Source organism: Nuphar pumila, chromosome 2 (genome assembly GCF_984573655.1).
Source record: "Nuphar pumila chromosome 2, dmNupPumi1.hap1.1, whole genome shotgun sequence".
NCBI classification, from domain to species: Eukaryota; Viridiplantae; Streptophyta; class Magnoliopsida; order Nymphaeales; family Nymphaeaceae; genus Nuphar; species Nuphar pumila.
In genome coordinates, this window is record NC_143250.1 from 82,362,490 (window position 1) to 82,383,201 (window position 20,712).

Consider the following 20,712-nt stretch of genomic DNA (forward strand, 5'->3'; position numbering starts at 1 on the left):
CACGCACACGACCGGCTTATTCCAAGTAACCTTAAAGATATTCTGAAAGACCTGACATTCCCAGAATAGGTAGAGAGAAAGGTAGGTGTCTCTGGTGCGGAAGGAGCCTTTCAGGGTGATCGCTCTATAAAGGAACTGGTTCTTAGCGACGTCGTCGCTCTCGCTACCTCACATAGCAGACCAAGCTTGAATCCACGATCTACGCAGATGCGAAAGGGGTGACCTAATTGCGCGCTGACCCCAAACAAAGATTTCACCGATCCGTATTTAGCTAGAAGAACGTTTTCACAAGGGAACCCCGGTTGATGCGCAAGCCAGCTTTGCTTAATATCCAGAACAATATTTTTTAACCTGGAGTCTAAAATCCCCAACCCCCCTCTATTCTATGGTAACCTTATATTGTCTCAACCTAGAAGGTGACACTTTTTATTGTTACCTTGCCCAGACCACAGAAACCTGTTTCATAACTCAGAGAGTTTCTTATTGATCCCCATAGGCATAAGAAACATAGACATAAAAAATGATCACAGAAACCTTATCAATAACCCAAAGAAAGAGAGAGAGAGAGAGAGAGAGAGGGAAATGATCACACACACAGAGAGCCGAACCTGTAAAGAGGCTAATGAGGCTTGGGCCTCAGAGCTCCCTGGGCCCAAAAAAAAAAATTAGGGGTTCATTTTTAAAGCCCGAGCTTCTCATTTGTTTAGAAAAGGTTCACGTAAAGGATCAGACCCGGATCCTTTATCCGACTCGGATTCGATTAAACATTAAAAACTCATGCGCCTCCTTATCTTCTTAAATTTTTATTTAATATAATATAAATATTTGAAATATTATATTTGTTTAATGTGAATACAAATTTTATTGTTATTTTGATTATTTAAAAAAAATTCTGAGGCCCTGCTCCGAAACTCCTACTATTAATAGGAGCTCATTAAAACACAGGTACTGCTCTGATTACACACACTTCCGTCATCTCTTAAAGCACTCTAAGCAATGATCATCATCCAAAGTCCGGCTCCAGAATTTCTTGTAATACTCGTCGTAGGTGAAGCTCCTGTAAACACGTCCGGCACCCCCATCACTGGCAAGCTCTTGTGCTGCTTCTATCATGGCATCAGAGCCGGGACAAATGAACGAGGCGATCGACATTCTCTCCTTCTCCGAATTGACGACGGCTCGATGCCACACGCTTTGATACCTCCCGTTGCTTAATGCCTGCATTTACATTTTTGTTCAACTTAATTTACTTCTTCAGAGAGACTTGATAATTCAAAGAGTTGAGCAACACTAGTTTTGGGAATCTGAAGTTCGGACCTGTATCTGATCGCCTATGTTTACGACGAAGGCGTCCGGCAAGGGATCAACGGCGAGCCATTGCCCATCTTTGAAGACGTGCAGTCCAGCAACCCCATCTTGGAGGAGAATTGTGAGGGCATTGGGGTCAGTGTGTCCGGGCAAGCCATAGGTGAGTTCGGGCTCGGGACAGGGTGGGTAGTAATTGATGGCCATGTGCTGGGCTTGTGAGCCTAGTGCACTTTGTAAGTAGTCCTCCACGAGGCCTAAGCTTAGAGAAATGACTTGCATCACTCTTTGGGCGAGCTCTCTTGATTGTATGCTGTACTCCCCAACCACCGCTCTGAGTACAGTGTACAGAGCAAACCCATGTCATAAAAAAGGATTGGTAAGCAAGCTCAGAGGAATTAATGGCCGCCCCTCTGTCCAACCAAATAGTCCAAATGACAAGTAAGAGTGAGAATGACATTAGTTACCTGAAATTGGGGGGGTTAGTAGGCCACTCATGAATGAATTCATCTAGAGGGTGACAGTGGAGACGAAGGAAGTCCCTCCAGTTGTTCACGGTCTCCTTCTTCAAGTTGAAACTGGTGGACAGCCTGAGCTTCTTAGATGGGTCGTCGGAGTACAGCTTCACCTTCTCTTCAATGGGCAAATTGAAGAAGTCACGAGCGATGCGCAGCATGTCTTCCACCAGCTGTTTAGGCACTCCATGGTTCACAATCTGCCACATAAAATGAACCTCAAGTAAATACACAGCAGCAAAGTGAGTCACTTTTAGGAACTCTGTTAATTAATGGGAAGCGCACAGACCTGGAAAAAGCCGTAGGACTCGCAGGCGGCTCGAACCTGGCGGATGAGCTCGGCGCGGTCGGGCGAGGCGAGGTCGATGACGGGAATTTCGTGGAAGGAGCTGACCTCAGAGAGCCTTGGCCGCTGTGATGGGGGTCGGACGTAGGAGTCGGGCAGGGAAGAGAAGCGGGTGCCCCTGGAGAGAAGGATCTCTGCAGGGGTGGTCATATCGCCAGTTTCCCCGCACGCAGGGAAGGAGGGAGGTCAGAACGAGAGTGAGGAAAATGCAAGAGCTTCGAGGAAGGTGCGTGGGGAGAGGGAATGAGGGCATCGAGCGATTAACGCGGGGGACGAGTCCTATTAATCTAGGAGGGATGGCAGTGGACAGGACAACGGGCCCCGCCCCCCACCTCGCTCTGTTTGGACCCCGCCTCATCTTCATCTTGTCCCGCCCCGCTCTATCCTTAATCCTTCGAGGGAAAACAGGGCCCCACCCATCTCACCCCCGTTTGGGCCGGGGATGGAGGACTTGAAACGGGGATGATGGTGGGGGTGGAAGTTAAAATCCATTCCAATGCGGGATGGAGGTTCGGATTTTGAGATGGAGCCGGGGTGGAGACCTTGTCCCCCGCCTTTGCCCCGGTCCACTGCCATCCTTACTTGGATCTCTCTTTCTCTCTCTGCATATATACCTTTTAAATATATATATATATATATATATATATATATATATATATATATATATATATATATATATATATATACCTTTTAACTATTCAATAGTAAATTTTAGTAGTATTTATTCATAAAAACATCAAATTTAGAGCTGCGTGTAAATGTTTCGTGTGGTTTCCTAGACAAGGCACCCCCAGTTAGCATGTCGCTGTCATATACTCTCCCTCTCTCAAAGCCATGGGCACGTCACCTTGGGATGTTGCAAGTTCAAAACCCAATGGTGTAGTTGTATAATTGGTGAGGTCTGCCTAACTCAGCTTGCCTATCAAAAAAAAAGGCCATGAGCAGTGGTTTGCTGGTCTACTGTGAACATGAAGAAAATTAAAGCCACATATGGAGCGAGTATATGATGAAAGAAGGTCAGGCTTGCTAATATTTACGCTGTTCGGTGTTGTAAAAGTGATGGGAGTCGGGAACATCTTTACTAAGGTTCTGTTTGAGGTTCCCAAACATCTTAAACCTTTGTTAAATTTTATCTCCCCTCCCATCTCAGATTCTCAAACAGAGCCTAATGCCTCCATGGCTATCAGGCAAAAGACTGAAGTGCAAATCATCTGAACGGGGGAAAAGGCACTGAATGATGGAATTGGATGGTGCGGCCTCTGCACAAAGTAGGGAACTTGGTAATCACGAGGCTAACCATGTTCTGGGTCCGTCCAAACCATGCTATGGCTACTTCTGGTCTAGCATTGGCATGAAGAAAAATATCGTTTGTCACATGAGAAGAAGATTATTTACAGTCTATTAGTCCTAAACGCAAGCAGGTTATATGTTCCCCCCAAGAACACACAGGTGTGTGTTCTCGGGTCTGAATGAGCGCTACGTATGTAAGCACGTGGGGCTCGTTTCCCCGTGTGTGTCAGCATCACTTAGCATCAGAGTCCGGTTTGTTTTAAAAAACTTAAGTATCATTTCCCGCCATTAGGGCCATGAAACGATGTTTTGAGTAAAGAACAAAAATATCCTCCTGACAGAAGAAAGAATTGATTAAAATCATCATCATTTTCGTCCTAAGGAGTAAATAATTCTGCTTTAACAGGAGTTCCTCGCAATATATCACCCTAAACATTCTAGCTCACCCTTTGACGATGCACCATATACTGTAACAGAAGTTCCCTTTGACGACACAGCCTTTGATGTCGTCTGCTGCCGTAGGATCACCCTTTGCCATCGTCTGCTGCCGTCGGAGTACCCCTTTGTCGTCGTCTGCTGCCGTCAGAGCACCCCTTTTCATCATCTACTGTAGTCGAAGCATAGTCAGAGCACCGTTGCTACAATTGGCTGCATCTACCTTTTAGGTGTTTCTTCTCCACTGTCGAATTAGCAAAACTTGTGTCTTTTCAGTGAGTTTTGTGTAAGGTTTCGTTATGTAAACAAATCGATTTGTAAATCTGAATGCTAAATCTTACAACTGGTTATACTATTCATGCTAAATAACACCTATTTTTATACTGAAACAAATCGATTTGTACTTATCCACCTTCTGGGCATCGAAAAACAGTTAGCACAATTTGTTTTTATGAAGGCTAAACATTACAAAGATATGAGGGTTAAATTTCTACAACGATTTGTAAGTTTGAATTTAACAATGATTTATACATTTAATGCAGCAGCGATTTGTTCGATGCAACAACGATTTATACGTTTCAAGCAGTAGCGATTTACAATTTATGATTCATGATTTATATATTTAAAGCGATCACGATTTATACATTTAATGCAGTAGCGATTTATGATTTACAACAATATGTACTTATGAAGGGTTTGATTTCTACAACGATTTGTACGTTTGAAGCAATAATTTGTATGTTCGATGCAGCAATGATTTATACGTTTGAAGCAGTAGACATGTGTATTTATGATTTATGAAGTTACCATGATTTGTACTTAAGTTTGCTAAATCATACTACGATGTTTACTTACGCAGCCAAAATGTTACAATGATATGTACTTATGAAGGGTGTGATTTGTACAATGATTTATACGTTTTAAGCAGCAACGATTTATACGTTTGATACAGTAGCAATGTATAATTATGAAGTTACCTCGATTTGTACTTAATTTTGCTAAATCGTGCTACGATGTTTACTTATGAAGCCAAATATTGCGATGACTTGTAATGTTGGTGATTGTGTAACGAATGTGATAATTTGTAATAATTTATACTTGGGGAGGCGATTGTAACATATAATAATGTGGTTAAATTTATGTGTTTTGTAGGTTACAATTGCCTTCGCCGTTGGAGGAGATGACTCTTAGAGAAATCATTCGTCAATCCGATATATATGAGGGTTATGTAAAGTACCAAAATATAATGAACATTGAGAATGAAAAAGATAGGAACAAATTGTTGGATATTTATTATGCGGAGCCTGATCCATCAGATATTGAAGATGAGAAGCAAATGAAGAAAGTTGAGAAAGAACTAAAGATGAAGAAGAAGAAGAAGGATGACTAAGAGAAGGAAAAGCAAAAGAAGAAGGAGGAGAAGAATGAAAACCACACGCACTTATGAGGCAAAATGATTTCTTCCTACCGACCATGCAAAATTAAATCTACATGAAGATCATTCTCCATGTTATCTATCATGATCATCAGTTGCATCACACTATACTATACATCGAGTTGTTATTTACCGTGCCAATAAAAGAAACGACTTATCGTATATGTGTGTTGACGATAGCGATTCACGTGACAAGGATTTAATGATAGTTATGACACTGTTAAGCGATTTCAATTTTAATCGCTAAATGAACAGTGATTTGAATACGCAAATTGCCACCGCAATCGCTCAACAATGTAAATACTGCACGCACATGTTTCAATATCGTAATACAAATATCTTACAAATCAACACTAGCAAACACATAATATGTTACAAATCGATATACATATTACATAATATATTACAAATCGATACAAAAATTCAGCATAATAGCTTACAAATCGGTATTAACAAACAAAACAATATCTCACAAATCGATAGTATGTTACTACAACCGTGATTTGCGTTATACTATTCTAATATTTTCTATACAACCATAATATGTACTTATGAAGGGTGTAATTTATACATCGATTTTTAAGTTTGAAGCAGCGATTTGTACATTTAAAGCAGGAACGATTTATATGTTTGACGAAATAACGATTTATACTTGTTGATGATAGCGATTCACATGCCAGCTATTTAATTACAGGTATGAAGCTTTGAAGTGATTTCCATAGAAATCGCTAAATGAGCAACGATTTGAACATGCAAATGGCCACCTCATGTCGCTACAATGTAAATTCCTCACGCACAGGTTTCAATTATATACTACAAATATCTAACAAATCGACACTAAAAAGCACTTAATATTTTACAAATCGGTACATATATCCCATAATATATTACTATACATAAACCCATACCCTAAACCCTTAATATCTTACTAAACCCTAACCCTAAACCCATAATATATTATTAAACCCAAAACCGTAAACCGTAAACCGTAAACCCTAAACCCTATACCCTAACCCTAAACCCCAAACCCTAAAACCCTAACCCTAAGCCCTAAATCCTAAAACCCTAAACCTCAACATTGTAAACCGTAAACCCTATACTATGACAATATTTTTGTAACAAAGGCAAATCGACTAAACATTACAACGATTTTTAAGATATCAATAGGAATTTTCATATCAATTTAAGATATTGTTTTGATTATTAATATGAATTTAAGATTATGTTTTGATTCTAAATATCAATTTTTAAGATATCAATACGAATTTCCAAATCGATTTAAGATATTGTTCTGAATCTTAATATTGTTTTCTATGCTGATTCTTAATATTGATTTAAGATATTATTCTGAATCTTAATATCGATTTCTATGCTAATTCTTAATATCGACTTAAGATATTGTTTTGATTGATTTAAGATATTGTTTTGATTCTAAATATCGATTTGTAAGATATCAATAGGAATTTCCATATCGATTTAATATGTTGTTTTGATTCGTAATATCGATTTCTATGCTGATTCTTGATATTGATTTAAAATATTGTTTTGATTATTAATATGGATTTAAGATTATGTTTTGATTCTAAATATCAATTTTTAAGATATAAATATGAATTTCCAAATTGATTTAAGATATTGTTCTGAATCTTAATATCGATTTCTATGCTGATTCTTAATATTGATTTAAGATATTGTTTTGATTCTTAATATCGATTTAAGATATTGTTTTGATTCTAAATATTGATTTGTAAGATATCAATAGGAATTTCCATATCGATTTAATATGTTGTTTTGATTCTTAATATCAATTTAAGATATTGTTTTGATTCTAAATATCGATTTTGTAAGATATCAATACGAATTTTTAAATCGATTTAAGATATTGTTATGAATCTTAATATTGATTTCTATGCTGATTCTTAATATCGATTTAAGATATTGTTTTGATTCTTAATATCGATTTAAGATATTGTTTTGATTCTAAATATCGATTTGTAAGATATCATTAGGAATTTACATATCGATTTAATATGTTGTTTTGATTCTTAATATCTATTTAAGATATTGTTTTGATTCTAAATATTGATTTGTAAGATATCAATAAGAATTTTCATATCGATTTAATATGTTGTTTTGATTCTTAATATTGATTTAAGATATTGTTTTGATTCTAAATATCGATTTTGTAAGATATCAATATGAATTTCCAAATCGATTTAAGATATTGTTCTGAATCTTAATATTGATTTCTATGATTATTCTTGATATCGATTTAAGATATTATTTTGATTCTTAATATTGATTTATATCTTGATTCTATATATCAATTTATAAGCTATCAACAGGAATTTTCATATCGATTTATGGCCGACATAGACGTCATTGCGTAAACTTCCTAAAACATGAACCACTTAAAGGTATATATTATTTTATTATAAAATCTTTGGCAGGTCCCATAAGCATTAAACTCCTCTACTATAAAAGGAGATCCTCGCAATATTTCCCCATAAACGTTCCACAAAAAATCTAATGCTTCGTCTTCTTTCGTCGGAGCACCCTTTGTCATCTCGGTGAGTTTTTGTGTTGTGCAGGTTACCAATGGCTTACATTCATAAGAGAAGAAACACTTCTTCATTAGAGGGGAAATCTCTTGACGAAATTGTCGAACAATATGCTTTGTATGAGCAATTAGAAGCGTACTATAAAATAATAACGATTAAGAATGATAAAGAAAGGGTGCAATTGCTGGTAAAGTATAGAGCAGAGCCTAATCCGTCAGATATTGAAGATGATAATCCAACGAAGAATGATGAGAAAGAAATATAAATGAAAAAGAAGAAGAATAAGGACGAAGAGAAGCAAGAGGAAAGGAAGGAGGAGGATAATGAAAAAAAGCAAAGGAAATCAAGGCAAAAGAAGGAAGAGGTGGACGATAAAAAAAAGCAAAGAAAGAATAAGGAGAAGGAGGAAGAGAAGCAAAGGCAAAAGGGGGAGGAGGAGAGGGAAAGACAAGGGAAGAATAAGAAGAAGGAGGAAGAGAAGCGAAGCCAAAAGGAGGAGGAGGAGAGGGAAAAGCAAAGGACGAATAAGGAGGAGGAAGAGAAGTGAAGGAAAAAGAAGGAGAAGGAGGAGAAGGAAAAACAAAGCAAGAATAAGGAGGAGGAGGAAGAGAAGCAAAGGCAATTGAAGAAGAAGAAGAAGAAGGAGGAAGAGAAGCAAAAACAGTTGAAAAAGAATAAGGAGGAAGAAAAGCAAAGATAATTGAAAAAGAAGAAAGAGGAAAGGCAAATGAAGCAAATTCAGGATGAGGAAGAGAAGAAAAGACAAAGGAAGGAGAAGGAGGATGAGAAAGAGAAGGAAAGGCAAAGGAAGGAGAAGAAGGATGAAGAAAAGAAGGAAAGGCAAAGAAAGGAGAAGGAGGATGAGGAAGAGAATGAAAGATAAAGGAAGGATGACGAGGAAGAGAAGGAAAGAGAAAGGAAGAAGGAGGAGGAGGAAGAGAAGGAAACAGAAAGGAAAAAATAGATGATGGATACGAAAGAGCGAAGGAATAAAAAAGTACAAAAGCAGAGGAAGGGAGGAGATAAAGAGGAGAAAAGTATGACCAAGGTATGTTAATCTCTACTGGATGTCGCGATGTACTATTGTAGGTATTATTATGTATAGTGATTACTCTGTATAGCGATTACTTTGAATAGCTATTACTGTGATAGTGATTACTACGTATACAATTACTGCTATAGCGATTACTATGTATAGCGATTAATTGTGATTTGATATTTTGTGTTACAGGTAGGTCAGAAGAGAAGCAGGTGAAAAGCTGAGAGGGCGGTGTCAGTGGCCTGTAGTTCTGTCGTGGTACAGAAAGCTAAGTGAATATCAGAAGGACCAATTATGAACGATGCACTTTGGCAGCCTTCTGGACTAACATTGTTTTGGAAATTGCTGGAACACCATGACCCACCTGGTCAATAAGTGGAATCATAAGATGAACATGTTCCAGTTTGGGAGTTTTGAGATCACCATGACCCTAGAAGATGTGGCATAGATTATGGGTCTTAAGTGTCATAGAAGTGTTGTCCTAACACGAGATTCAAACTATAATCCAAGGGACAATTGCACGACCCTTCTAGAAATATCGATGGAGGAATGGCGTGAGTGTATTTATGGTGAGAGCAATTTCTCATCAATAAAAGTTTGTTTTTTTCATAATAAATGGGAAGGTCGGTCCGCTGCATGTGCATCTGAAGCAGCTGACCAAGAGTTGCGCGACTTCCTTATATTTTTTTTAGTCTTACTTTATTTTCCGATTGTTCTGGTTCAAAAATAAGTTACTTGTGGTTGTAGTTCCTGGAAGACTTAGATTAAGTCAACAACTATGCATGGGGTGCTGTTATACTCTCACACTTATACAGACAACTTTACCGTGTGAGTAAGGGTACGAAAACCGTTAGGGGGGTTTGGCCATTTATTCATTATTTGTTTATTATATATTTAGTACTTGTAGACTAAGCTTGTTGAAGGTTGTAGTCTTACTAATATATTATTTTTGTAGGCCTGGACATGGGAGCATATTGTTGCCTTGCGTCCTCAGTGTGGCCCTGTGGTTTATAGTTTTCCCAAGATCGGCCAGTGGGCTTCAATAAATGTCAACAAGGAAAATGCTTAGTTCATTTTAGATGGGCTGCAATTAAATAAGGTAAATGGTTTAAAATTATTGTAATGTTTAGCATTCTTAAGTAATCATGACTTTATGATTTTGTCTTCCATAGTACAAATCGTTATCTCCTTAGCATCTAACTTTTATTAGCGTAAATCATTATAATGTTTAGCGTTCTTAAGTAATCATCACTTTAGGATTTTGTCTTCTTTTGTACAAATTGTTATCACATTCAGCATTTTGCATGAATAATTATGTCTATATCTAAACCACAATCTCAATTATTCAGGTTGTGTGAAGACCATATGGAGATGGGGAGGACGAGGACAAAAAGGTTGTTGTGGCTGCGAGACTGTCTGTCTGCGATATTTGGCTCTTTAGCGAATGTGAAGTTGAGTTGCAGTATGGTAATCGAGTACTCCTACAAGCTGGCTTGGGACAGTCGGTACCAAAAGCGTCTGTGCAATTGAGAAGGAAGATAAATAGTGGTGGAGCCAGGAACGTAAATTGGCACGAACACTTCAGGAAATAATTGGATAGCTGGAACAAAGGAGGTGTTTGTGCCATACCATATGATTATAAAGAACAACAATATGACCCCAACTATTTCAAACAATATTGGCAACCCATGCATGAAAATCGACAGATTGAGGAAAAGCAACTTGAAAGTAAGGACACTCTTGTCCCTGAGTATGTCATCTTTCAGCATAGACGTAACATCTATCATGTCCATTTGTCACTTTCTGCGATTCCCTCTGTTGCAATACACAATAAGGAGCAAACACAACTCCTAAAGGAGAATGTATCGTCTGACAAAAGGTTATCAATGCTGAAGAGGGAGAATAAAGATTTATAGAAGGACGTGCAGAATTTGGGGAAGCAAATTGAGTCACTGGTTGAGATGTTTAATAAGATCAAGGGAACGAAGAGGCCATCAAATAAAGAGACTCCACCAAGGCAAAGAAAGAGACAATTTGTATGTTCATCTGAGTCATCAAGTGCTAGTGAATAAATATATGTGATTTGAGTATCCCGATAATTCTATATTATAATTCTATCATTCTTTGTTGTAATTATATAATTCTTTCTTTAATAAGTGTAACACAGAAGTGCCACTGAAAAATCGACAAGACTACATAAACTTAGGTTTGTAATTATATAATTCTTTCATGATTTGTAATCACTGCCTTAGAGTTTGTTATGTGTCATGATTCCTATGATAGCGATTACTCTGTATAGCGATTATGAAGTTACCATGATTTGTACTTACATTTGCTAAATCGTATAGCAATTACTAGTTTTGAGTTTATTATATATAGCGATTTTTGTAATAGCGATTATGAAGTTACCGTGATTTGTACTTACGTTTGCTAAATCACATAGCGATTACTGGTTTAGGGTTTATTATTTATAGTGTTTCTTGTAATAGCGATTACTTAGTATAGCGATTACTTAGTATAGCGAATATGCAGTTACCATGATTTGTACTTATGTTTGCTAAATTGTATAGCGATTACTGATTTAGGGTTTAGTATTTATAACATTTTCTGTGATAGCAATTACTTAGTATAACGATTAATAGGTACAACACTTATGAAGTTACCACGATTTGTACTTACGTTTGCTAAATTGTATAGTGATTACTGGTTTAGGGTTTATTATTTATAGTGTTTCCTGTGATAGCGATTACTTAGTATAGCGATTACTCAGTATAACGAATATGCAGTTATCATGATTTGTACTTACGTTTGCTAAATCATATAATGATTACTGATTTAGGGTTTAGTATTTATAATGTTTCCTGTGATAGCGATTACTTAGTATAGCGATTAATAGGTACAACGCTTATGAAGTTACCACGATTTGTACTTATGTTTGCTAAATGATATAGCGATTACTGGTTTAGGGTTTATTATTTATAGTGTTTCCTGTGATAGCAATTACTTAGTATAGCGATTACTCAGTATAGCGAATATGCAGTTACCATGATTTGTACTTACATTTGTTAAATTGTATAACGATTATTGGTTTAGGGTTTAGTATTTATAGCGTTTCCTATGATAGTGATTACTTAGTATAGCGATTAATAGGTACAATGCTTATAAAGTTATCACGATTTGTACTTATGTTTGCTAAATCGTATAGCGATTACTGGTTTAGGGTTTATTATTTATAGTGTTTCCTGTGATAGCGGTTACTTAGTATAGTGAATATGCAGATGCCATGATTTGTACTTACGTTTGCTAAATCGTATAGCAATTACTGGTTTAGGGTTTATTATTTATAGTGTTTCCTGTGATAGCGAATACTTAGTATAGCGATTAATAGGTACAACGCTTATGAAGTTACCACAATTTATACTTACGTTTGCTAAATTGTATAACGATTACTAGTTTTGAGTTTATTATGTAAAGTGATTCTTATAATAGCGATTACTAGGTATAGCGATTATAAAGTTACCATGATTTGTACTTAGGTTTGCTTAATCGTTAAGCGATTACTGATTGTTGGTGTATTATTTGTAGCCTTTCCTTTAAGTGAAATAAATGTCGCATAACATTAGTTTAGGGTTTAGGGTCTAGAGTTTAGGGGAACAACATCTAACACACTACTGATGTTATGCGACATGTGATTCATTTACACGTACTAACGTTGTTTCGATAATACTAGCAAATGAAATGACATCTTTTAATTAATACGAAATGTAATTTATTTATTTATTATATTCTTTGGGCATGATTTTTGAAAATGGGCGAGACGTGAAATGAAATGTCACTTAACTTCAGTAGTGTATTCCGCAAGGAACACAAGACGTTTCCTTTAAGAGCAAGGAATATGTGACTTTTCATTTTCCTGCTTTGTGAGCAACGAACAGAAAATTGACATTTCAGTTAACCACCATCATCGCAAAAACTGTATCGATATTGAAGAAGGACGCTGCGATTCAGTCGAATGTCCACAACAAAGGGTACCTTCGATTCCTTTAACCTGCTTCATCTTTTTTATGTCATTTACAGTTCATTTACTAAATATAATGCTACAATTCCTTTATTGAATATTCAGCTAATTTCAGTGCAACATCCACAAAACAAGGTGCCAGAAAACTCAGCAATGTGCTCAAAGAGAACATCGACCTGATGCGAGATGAATTTGCAAAAGGACACACTATCAGTAATTTTGTACATATGTAACCACTATCAGTTATATATTTACGTATGCAATGGTCATATATATTAACAAGTGCATATTTGTTGTAAACAGACTATACATGATTTCGTCATGTATATTCAAAGCAAGGGAATAACCATGTCAGTCTGCATCGTCACCCCTTATTTTATGGTATATTAGTTATCTTATATGTTTAGTTTCTTTTTTTATTTACTAATGTACCTTCATGTTTTAAGCTTACTATTATTACTGTTTCGTTCAACAGAGTATCGTCTGCCGAATGTCATACGCCGTTGGATTTCTAGATGGACTACATTACTGGGGTGACGATGACCAAATGACAGACTTTTCGTCAAGTGAAAAGGTTTGTGACCATATCAATTTGTAAGATGTTAAATCTATTTAAGATCTTATTTTGATTCTTAATATTGATTTTTAAGCTATCAATAAGAATTTGCATATGGATTTAATATATTGTTTTGACTCTTATTATCGATTTCTATGCTGATTTTAAATATCGATTTTTAAGATATCAATAAGAATTTCCAAATCGATTTAAGATATTGTTTTGATTCTTAATATTGATTTCTATGCTGATTCTTAAAATCGATTTAAGATATTGTTTTGATTCTTAATATCGATTTAAGATATTGTTTTGATTCTAAATATCGATTTGTAAGATATCAATAGAAATTTCCATAAATATTTAAGATATTGTTTTGATTCTAAATATTGATTTTTAAGCTATCAATAGGAATTACACATTGATTTAAGATATTATTCTGATTCGTAATATCGATTTCTATTTTGATTCCTAATATCAATTTAAGATATTATTTTGATTCTTAGTATCGATTTATATGTTGATTCTTAACATTGATTTTTAGATATTGATTCCTATATTGTGGCAATCGAAAAAGCATTGGGTCTTATACATGTTGGATGTACAAAAACGAAAAATATGATTATACAACTCCTTGGACTATAACATTGGTGTAGACCGTAACATTGTGCATTTGGTAATTTTATATCTATAAGATTATCGTATCTTGAACTATGGCCCAAAATTTACTTGCTTTTGCATAAACCACAGGTTAGATTCTTCAGAGACATGTTGGGTGTCAACATTGGCCCATGGAGGCTTCACGTCGCAGAGGATACTCCTTTGCAAAATAATGGCGTCGATTGTGGTGTCTTTGTAAAGAAGTATATTGAAGCAATATACTATGAACAAGCACCAAAATTCACCGTTGTATATTGTACACTTAAACACATTTTATTATCCTATATTGTTGCTGACAATATTTCTATATTGCCCTGACTTTCATTTTTTTTTCCAGGATGATATACCTGGATTCCGCACAGAACTATGCAAAAAATTGATGGATTTTCTAATTGTAAAAGATACAAAACCCCAGATTACAAGATTACCTAGAAAGCAACAAAAAACGTGAGGCCCTCAGGAGTAAGAGAAAGTTGTTTTAAACATCTACCTATTCTCAAGGATAACATGAAGAGGGTTACGTTCTACTGCTGAGAGAGAGAGAGAGTAATTTTTGGTTCAACATTCAATTTCTCGAACATGACAAATTTTTTTATGTACAGACATTTGTAACAGATTTTGCAGACTGTGTATACAAATTTTGTAAGACTGTGTATAAAATTCACATTAATCTATAAACCAAAATTACGCACCTGGCACACGTCTGTTGAATACGCAAATCACCACCTTAAGTGCGCAAATCGCAACAATGTCAATTCTGCAGGCACACGTTTCAAAATCATAATACAAATATCTTGCAAATCGATACATCTTACAAATCGACACATCTTACAAATTGATATAATATTGCATAATATACTATAAATTGATTTTTAATATTGATTTATATTTTGATTCTTACTATCGATTTGTAATATATTATGTTGAATTGTCATATATCGATTTGTAAGATATTATGTGTTTTCTAGTGTCGAATTATGAGATATTATTTTGGTTGTTAATCTCGATTTGTAATATATTATGTTGAATTTTTGTATATTGATTTGTAAGATATTATGTATTTTCTAGTGTCGATTTATGAGATATTGTTTTGGTTGTTAATATTGATTTGTAATATATTATGTTGAATTGCCGTATATCGATTTAGAAGATATTATGTTGAATTGCCGTATATCGATTTGTAAGATATGTGTTTTTTGTGTCGATTTATGAGATAATGTAACTTCATAAATCATAAAAACACATGGTTACATGAAACTCACCGAGATGGCAAATCATATATTATGTGTTTTCTCGGAACACACAGGTGTGTGAGATATTGTTTTGGTTGTTAATCTCAATTTGTAAAATATTATGCTGAATTGCCGTATATCGATTTGTAAGATATTATGTGTTTTCTAGTGTCGATTTGTGTGATATTGTTTTGTTTATTAATATTGATTTGTAATATATTATGCTGAATTACGGTATATCGATTTGAAAGATATTGTGTTTTGCATTGTGGATTTGTGAGATATTGTTTTGGTTGTTAATATCGATTTGTAATATATTATGTTGAATTGTCATATATCGATTTGGAAGATATTATGTATTTTCTAGTGTCGATTTGTGAGATATTATTTTGTTTGTTAATATTGATTTGTAATATATTATGCTGAATTGTTGTATATCGATTTGTAAGATATTATGTGTTTTGCAGTGTCAATTTGTGAGATATTGTTTTGGTTGTTAATATCGATTTGTAATATATTATGCTGAATTATCGTATATCGATTTGGAAGACATTATGTTGAATTGTCGTATATCGATTTGTAAGATATTATGTATTTTCTAATGTCGATTTGTGAGATATTGTTTTGGTTGTTAATATCGATTTGTAATATATTATGTTGAAGTGTCGTATATCGATTTTGAAGATATTATGCTGAATTGCCGTATATCGATTTGTAAGATATCAAGCCAAAGAGAAGTGAAAAATTCTTACTAGCTTTCTTAGAAATGGGAACTTTAGGGTCGTTAATTGATGAAATAGGGAAAGGTTCATCAGCGGTTCAATCTTTGGCTTCTTAATGTGAGTCTGACTACTATTTTTGTTAGCACACCTTCATTTTGTAATATGTTATGATGTTTTGTTTGTTACTATCGATTTGTAACATATTATGCTGAATTACCATATATCGATTTATAAGATATTAAGTGTTTTCTAGTGTCGATTTGTGAGACATTGTTTTGTTTATTAATATCGATTTGTGAGCTATTATGTTGAATTTTTGTATATCGATTTATAATATATTATGCTCAATTGTTGTATATCGATTTGTAAGATATTATGTATTTTCTAGTGTTGAATTATATGATGTTTGTAGTATGATTTCTATTGTAGAATTATAACATTACAACAAAGAATTATAGATTTACAACAAAGAATTATAAAATGCTAAACATCACAACGATTTATACTAATCAAAGTTAAATGCTACAACTATTTTATAGCAGATGAATCCATATGCGATTCCTGTGTTGTGTTGCTCACTTTTGAATTGAACTGAGCTTGTCATTAAACAGAACAATATCAGGCACTACATTAAGTTCAACAAAAAATGCAAACATCCTCCCAAAATTGTTACATACCAAAAGACTTGTCAGACTCATGTCATCGTTCCACTCAAACAGGTCGGGAGAATTGCAGGTTCCAACGTTATAGTTCACGTCTGTAGGGTATTGCTACATGTTGGAAATTACATAAGTTAGATATTGATAAGTTGCACATAATATAATTTACATGGGAAGCAATATACTGCATTACATACTAGTTCATGTGAAGGGCTTGGTTGCGTAGGGGTTGGTTGTTTCTTAGACATTTTCTTGCAAACCAATTCCAGTTCACCCTTTGTCCTTCGACGACTGCGATCAGAGGCAAGTTTTTTTTTTATACCCTTCGCTAGGTGAATATTTTCTTCATAATCTACAAAGTTTACTCCTGACTTGTTGAAGATGATGTTGACGATTCGGTGCAACTTATCATAAGGGTCAGGAGAAGCGTGATTTTCACTTGCGTTGTTCAATCCCGTTTTCTTAGATTGGTCTTCTTGAGCTGCAACAGACTCATGGTAAATTAACTGTACTTTTTCAAGTAATTCCCTTGACACTTTTCTCATACATACATAGGCTTCTTCATTTTTTTATGTCAAATCTGCAACATGCATAAGTGACCTACATTGTTGTTGGTAACGAGAGGCTATGTGACAATTCTCATGAACACCAGATGGACTGACATTATTTATATCCAACAGTTCAATCTTTGCTTGTCTGGTCCATCTTCGCATTATATATGACTTAGGTACTTCTTGTATCTTCTCTTGATTAAGTGCCTTTAATGCATGACGACATAAAATACCTTTGAATTCAAACATTTTGCACGTACATTCAACTATTTCGTTATCAACATTATACGTAACATGTGCTTCTTTTCTTTTTTGTTGCTCTTCGCCCTCCCATACAACATGGTATTTGTGCATATTCTCATATTGCATACGTCCTTCTATGTTGCAATTAATGACCTATATAACCTTCTTCTTAGTTCATTCAAATACAGTTAGTGTATACAGATCTGCAGGTTGCATCAATATTTTTATACCCAAAGTTACAGGGCAGATGTTGAAGCATTTCACATCTTGTTGAAGCTTATTCTGTCTAAGACCGTCTACAAATAATTCATATTGTTCCATAAAGCAAAACATTGTCAAACATGAATACAAGGTTTTTTTCAGTGTGGCATGCATAGATTCAGCTCTTTGTGTGCTTATCATACCTGCACAAAAGTATTATCTTTCATATGCCAATGCCCACTTCTGTTTGTCTGCATATAAATTTGGTAACCACACACAGTCTTCAAGGTCATACATCTGAATCATTTGCTCCCAATCAAACATAAAAGTGACCTCATCTATGCTCTCAAGTACACACTTTCTAAACTTTTTATCAAACCCTGTCTTCTGATTAAAAATATGCCCCATATTCTTTGCTGCATTTTGAAAAATATGCCACAAACATAGCGATGATGTGCATATGGACATACATGAGACACTGCAGCTGCAATTGCATGACCATCATCTATAAGTACAACTGCAGGGTGCTTCACATTCATTGTCTGTGTAAATACTCTAAATAACCACTCAAAGTTTTCCTTGGTCTGGTCATACAAAAAAGCGTCGCCTAATATGCAACTCCGTGAGTGATGGTTCACTCCGATAAACTAAGCAAATGGTCATTGTTCCGTACTAATCTTCACTGTCGTATAAAAAATAAGTACATCATTAAAGCATTCATATTCTACTCTTGACTTTGAATCTGCCCAGAACATATTCACAGCATACCCATCTTCATCTAGTTGCATTACACTAAAAAAACCAGGGTCATTGCTTAAATTCTTTTGTAGGTAATCAACCAAAAAACATATTCCTCCATTCTTCATATTGTCTGATCTTTTTCTTCTCAAATGGTTTCGTAGATCCATAGGTGTGAATAGTACATTCTCGTGACCACCATCTATGTACGTGCATAAATTGTATGTCTTCCTTGGTGCAATGTCGGCGCTATCAGCTATTTCAGGAATTTCATCATGCACTTCAGTTACTTTACGATGTGACCTTAACATAAGAGTCATAAATGAAGGGGCTAATTCATTGTTATGATCATTGATTAAAGTATAAACTACATATTTCCCATTCGGAAGTCTTCTCAACATCATTCTTGTTGGACAGTCACATCTTGAATCCAGCTTGCTCCTTGTTGGATTTCCAGTTTACTTCTTCCAACCTTGCTTAAAACAAACATATGCCTTTTTCACCACGACACTCTGTGCTTTTTTTGCCCAAAAATACCTTGTAACACTGAAGCCAAGTTTTAAGGCATAATCATTATAAAATTTGTATGTAACTTCCTCATTATTAAACTACATTCCCTCTATAGGAACAGAGTCAAGTGTAATATCATGTAGACTTGAGGTGCATGCACCTTTGTCAAGTGAATTGTCATGATCGTCTACCTTATTATCGAATTGCATTTTGTCTGCTGGAATATTCAAGTCAAGAGTGAATCCAATGCATGCACCCTTCTTATCATGTGCATCATTAGTGCACATAGTCACTTCTTCAGGTGCGTCGATAGTACGAATGTTCGTTGCTCCATGACTTTCCAGTGATTGAGATACATCATCTTCACTGCAACTAGTTGATATGCTCAATACTATCATGAGCAAAATATCAATTTGTTTTAGCCAGCGCATACGTTTACTATGACTTATTTAAGATGCATGTAACAACGGCTACTGATTAGTTAAGCAAGTCAAAGAAATGATTAAATGAATCATAGTATCAAAGCAACAACATAATAGTTTACAAATAGATAATAACAAACAAAACCATATCTCACAAATCGATACTAGAAAACACATAATATCTTACAAATCGATATACGACAATTCAGCATAATATATTACAAATCAGTATACGGCAATTCAGCATAATATCCTATAAATCAATATACGAAAATTCAGCATAATATATTACAAATCGATATTAACAACCAATTAACATATCTCACAATTTGACACTAGAAAACACATAATATCTTACAAATCAATATACGGTAATTCAACATAATATATTACAAATCGATATTAACAAACAAAATAATATCTCACAAATCGACATTAGAAAACACATAATATCATACAAATCAATATACAGAAATTCAACATAATATATTATAAATCGAGATTAACAACAAAAACAATATCTCATAAATCGACACTAGAAAATACATAATATCTTACAAATTGATATACGACAATTCAATATAATATATTACAAATCGATATTAACAAACAAAATAATATCTCACAAATCGATACTAAAAAACACATAATCTCTTACAAATCGATATACAATAATTCAGCATAATATATTATAAGTCGATATTAATAAACAAAACAATATCTCACAAATCGACACTAGAAAATACATAATATCTTCCAAATCGATATACGGTAATTCAACATAATATATTACAAATTGATATTAATAACCAAAATATATCTCACAAATCGACACTGCAAAACACATAATATCTTCCAAATCGATATATGGTAATTCACCATAATATATTACAAATCGATATTAACAACCAAAATAATATCTCACAAATCGACACTAAAAAACACATAATATCTTGCAAATTGGTATACGGCAATTCAGCATAATATATTACAAATCAATATTAACAAACAAAACAATATCTCACAAATCGACACTAGAAAACACATAATATCTTCCAAATCGATATACTGCAATTTAGCATAATATATTACAAATCAAGATTAACAACCAAAACAATATCTCATAAATCGATATTAGAAAACACATAATATCTTACAAATTGATATACGGCAATTCAGCATAATATATTACAAATGGATCTTAACAAACAAAATAATATCTCACAAATCGACACTAGAAAACACATAATATCTTATAAATCGATATATAGCAATTC

General features: G+C 34.6%; 1 protein-coding gene across 1 annotated transcript; it reads right to left on the reverse strand.

The window, feature by feature from the left end:
- Positions 1-874: 874 nt before the first annotated feature.
- On the reverse strand, positions 875-2,363 carry LOC149845867 (protein DOWNY MILDEW RESISTANCE 6-like). The gene is made up of 4 exons (XM_089997764.1): positions 2,110-2,363; positions 1,773-2,020; positions 1,318-1,639; positions 875-1,218 (listed from the first exon to the last, which is right to left on the reverse strand). Exons 1-4 carry the CDS (start codon positions 2,314-2,316, stop codon positions 973-975), a joined length of 1,023 nt encoding a protein of 340 aa, XP_089853890.1. The 5' UTR covers positions 2,317-2,363; the 3' UTR covers positions 875-972.
- Between the last annotated feature and the right edge of the window lie 18,349 nt (positions 2,364-20,712).

What these genes read in the sequence shown, in the direction of transcription:
- LOC149845867 (XM_089997764.1), bottom strand. Translation starts at nt 2,316, where the DNA reads ATGACCACCCCTGCAGAGATCCTTCTCTCCAGGGGCACCCGCTTCTCT. An exon ending in AGTCCTACGGCTTTTTCCAG is followed by an intron (nt 2,021 to 2,109) that starts GTCTGTGCGCTT and finishes TTTATGTGGCAG; the next exon opens with ATTGTGAACCATGGAGTGCC. An exon ending in ACTAACCCCCCCAATTTCAG is followed by an intron (nt 1,640 to 1,772) that starts GTAACTAATGTC and finishes CACTGTACTCAG; the next exon opens with AGCGGTGGTTGGGGAGTACA.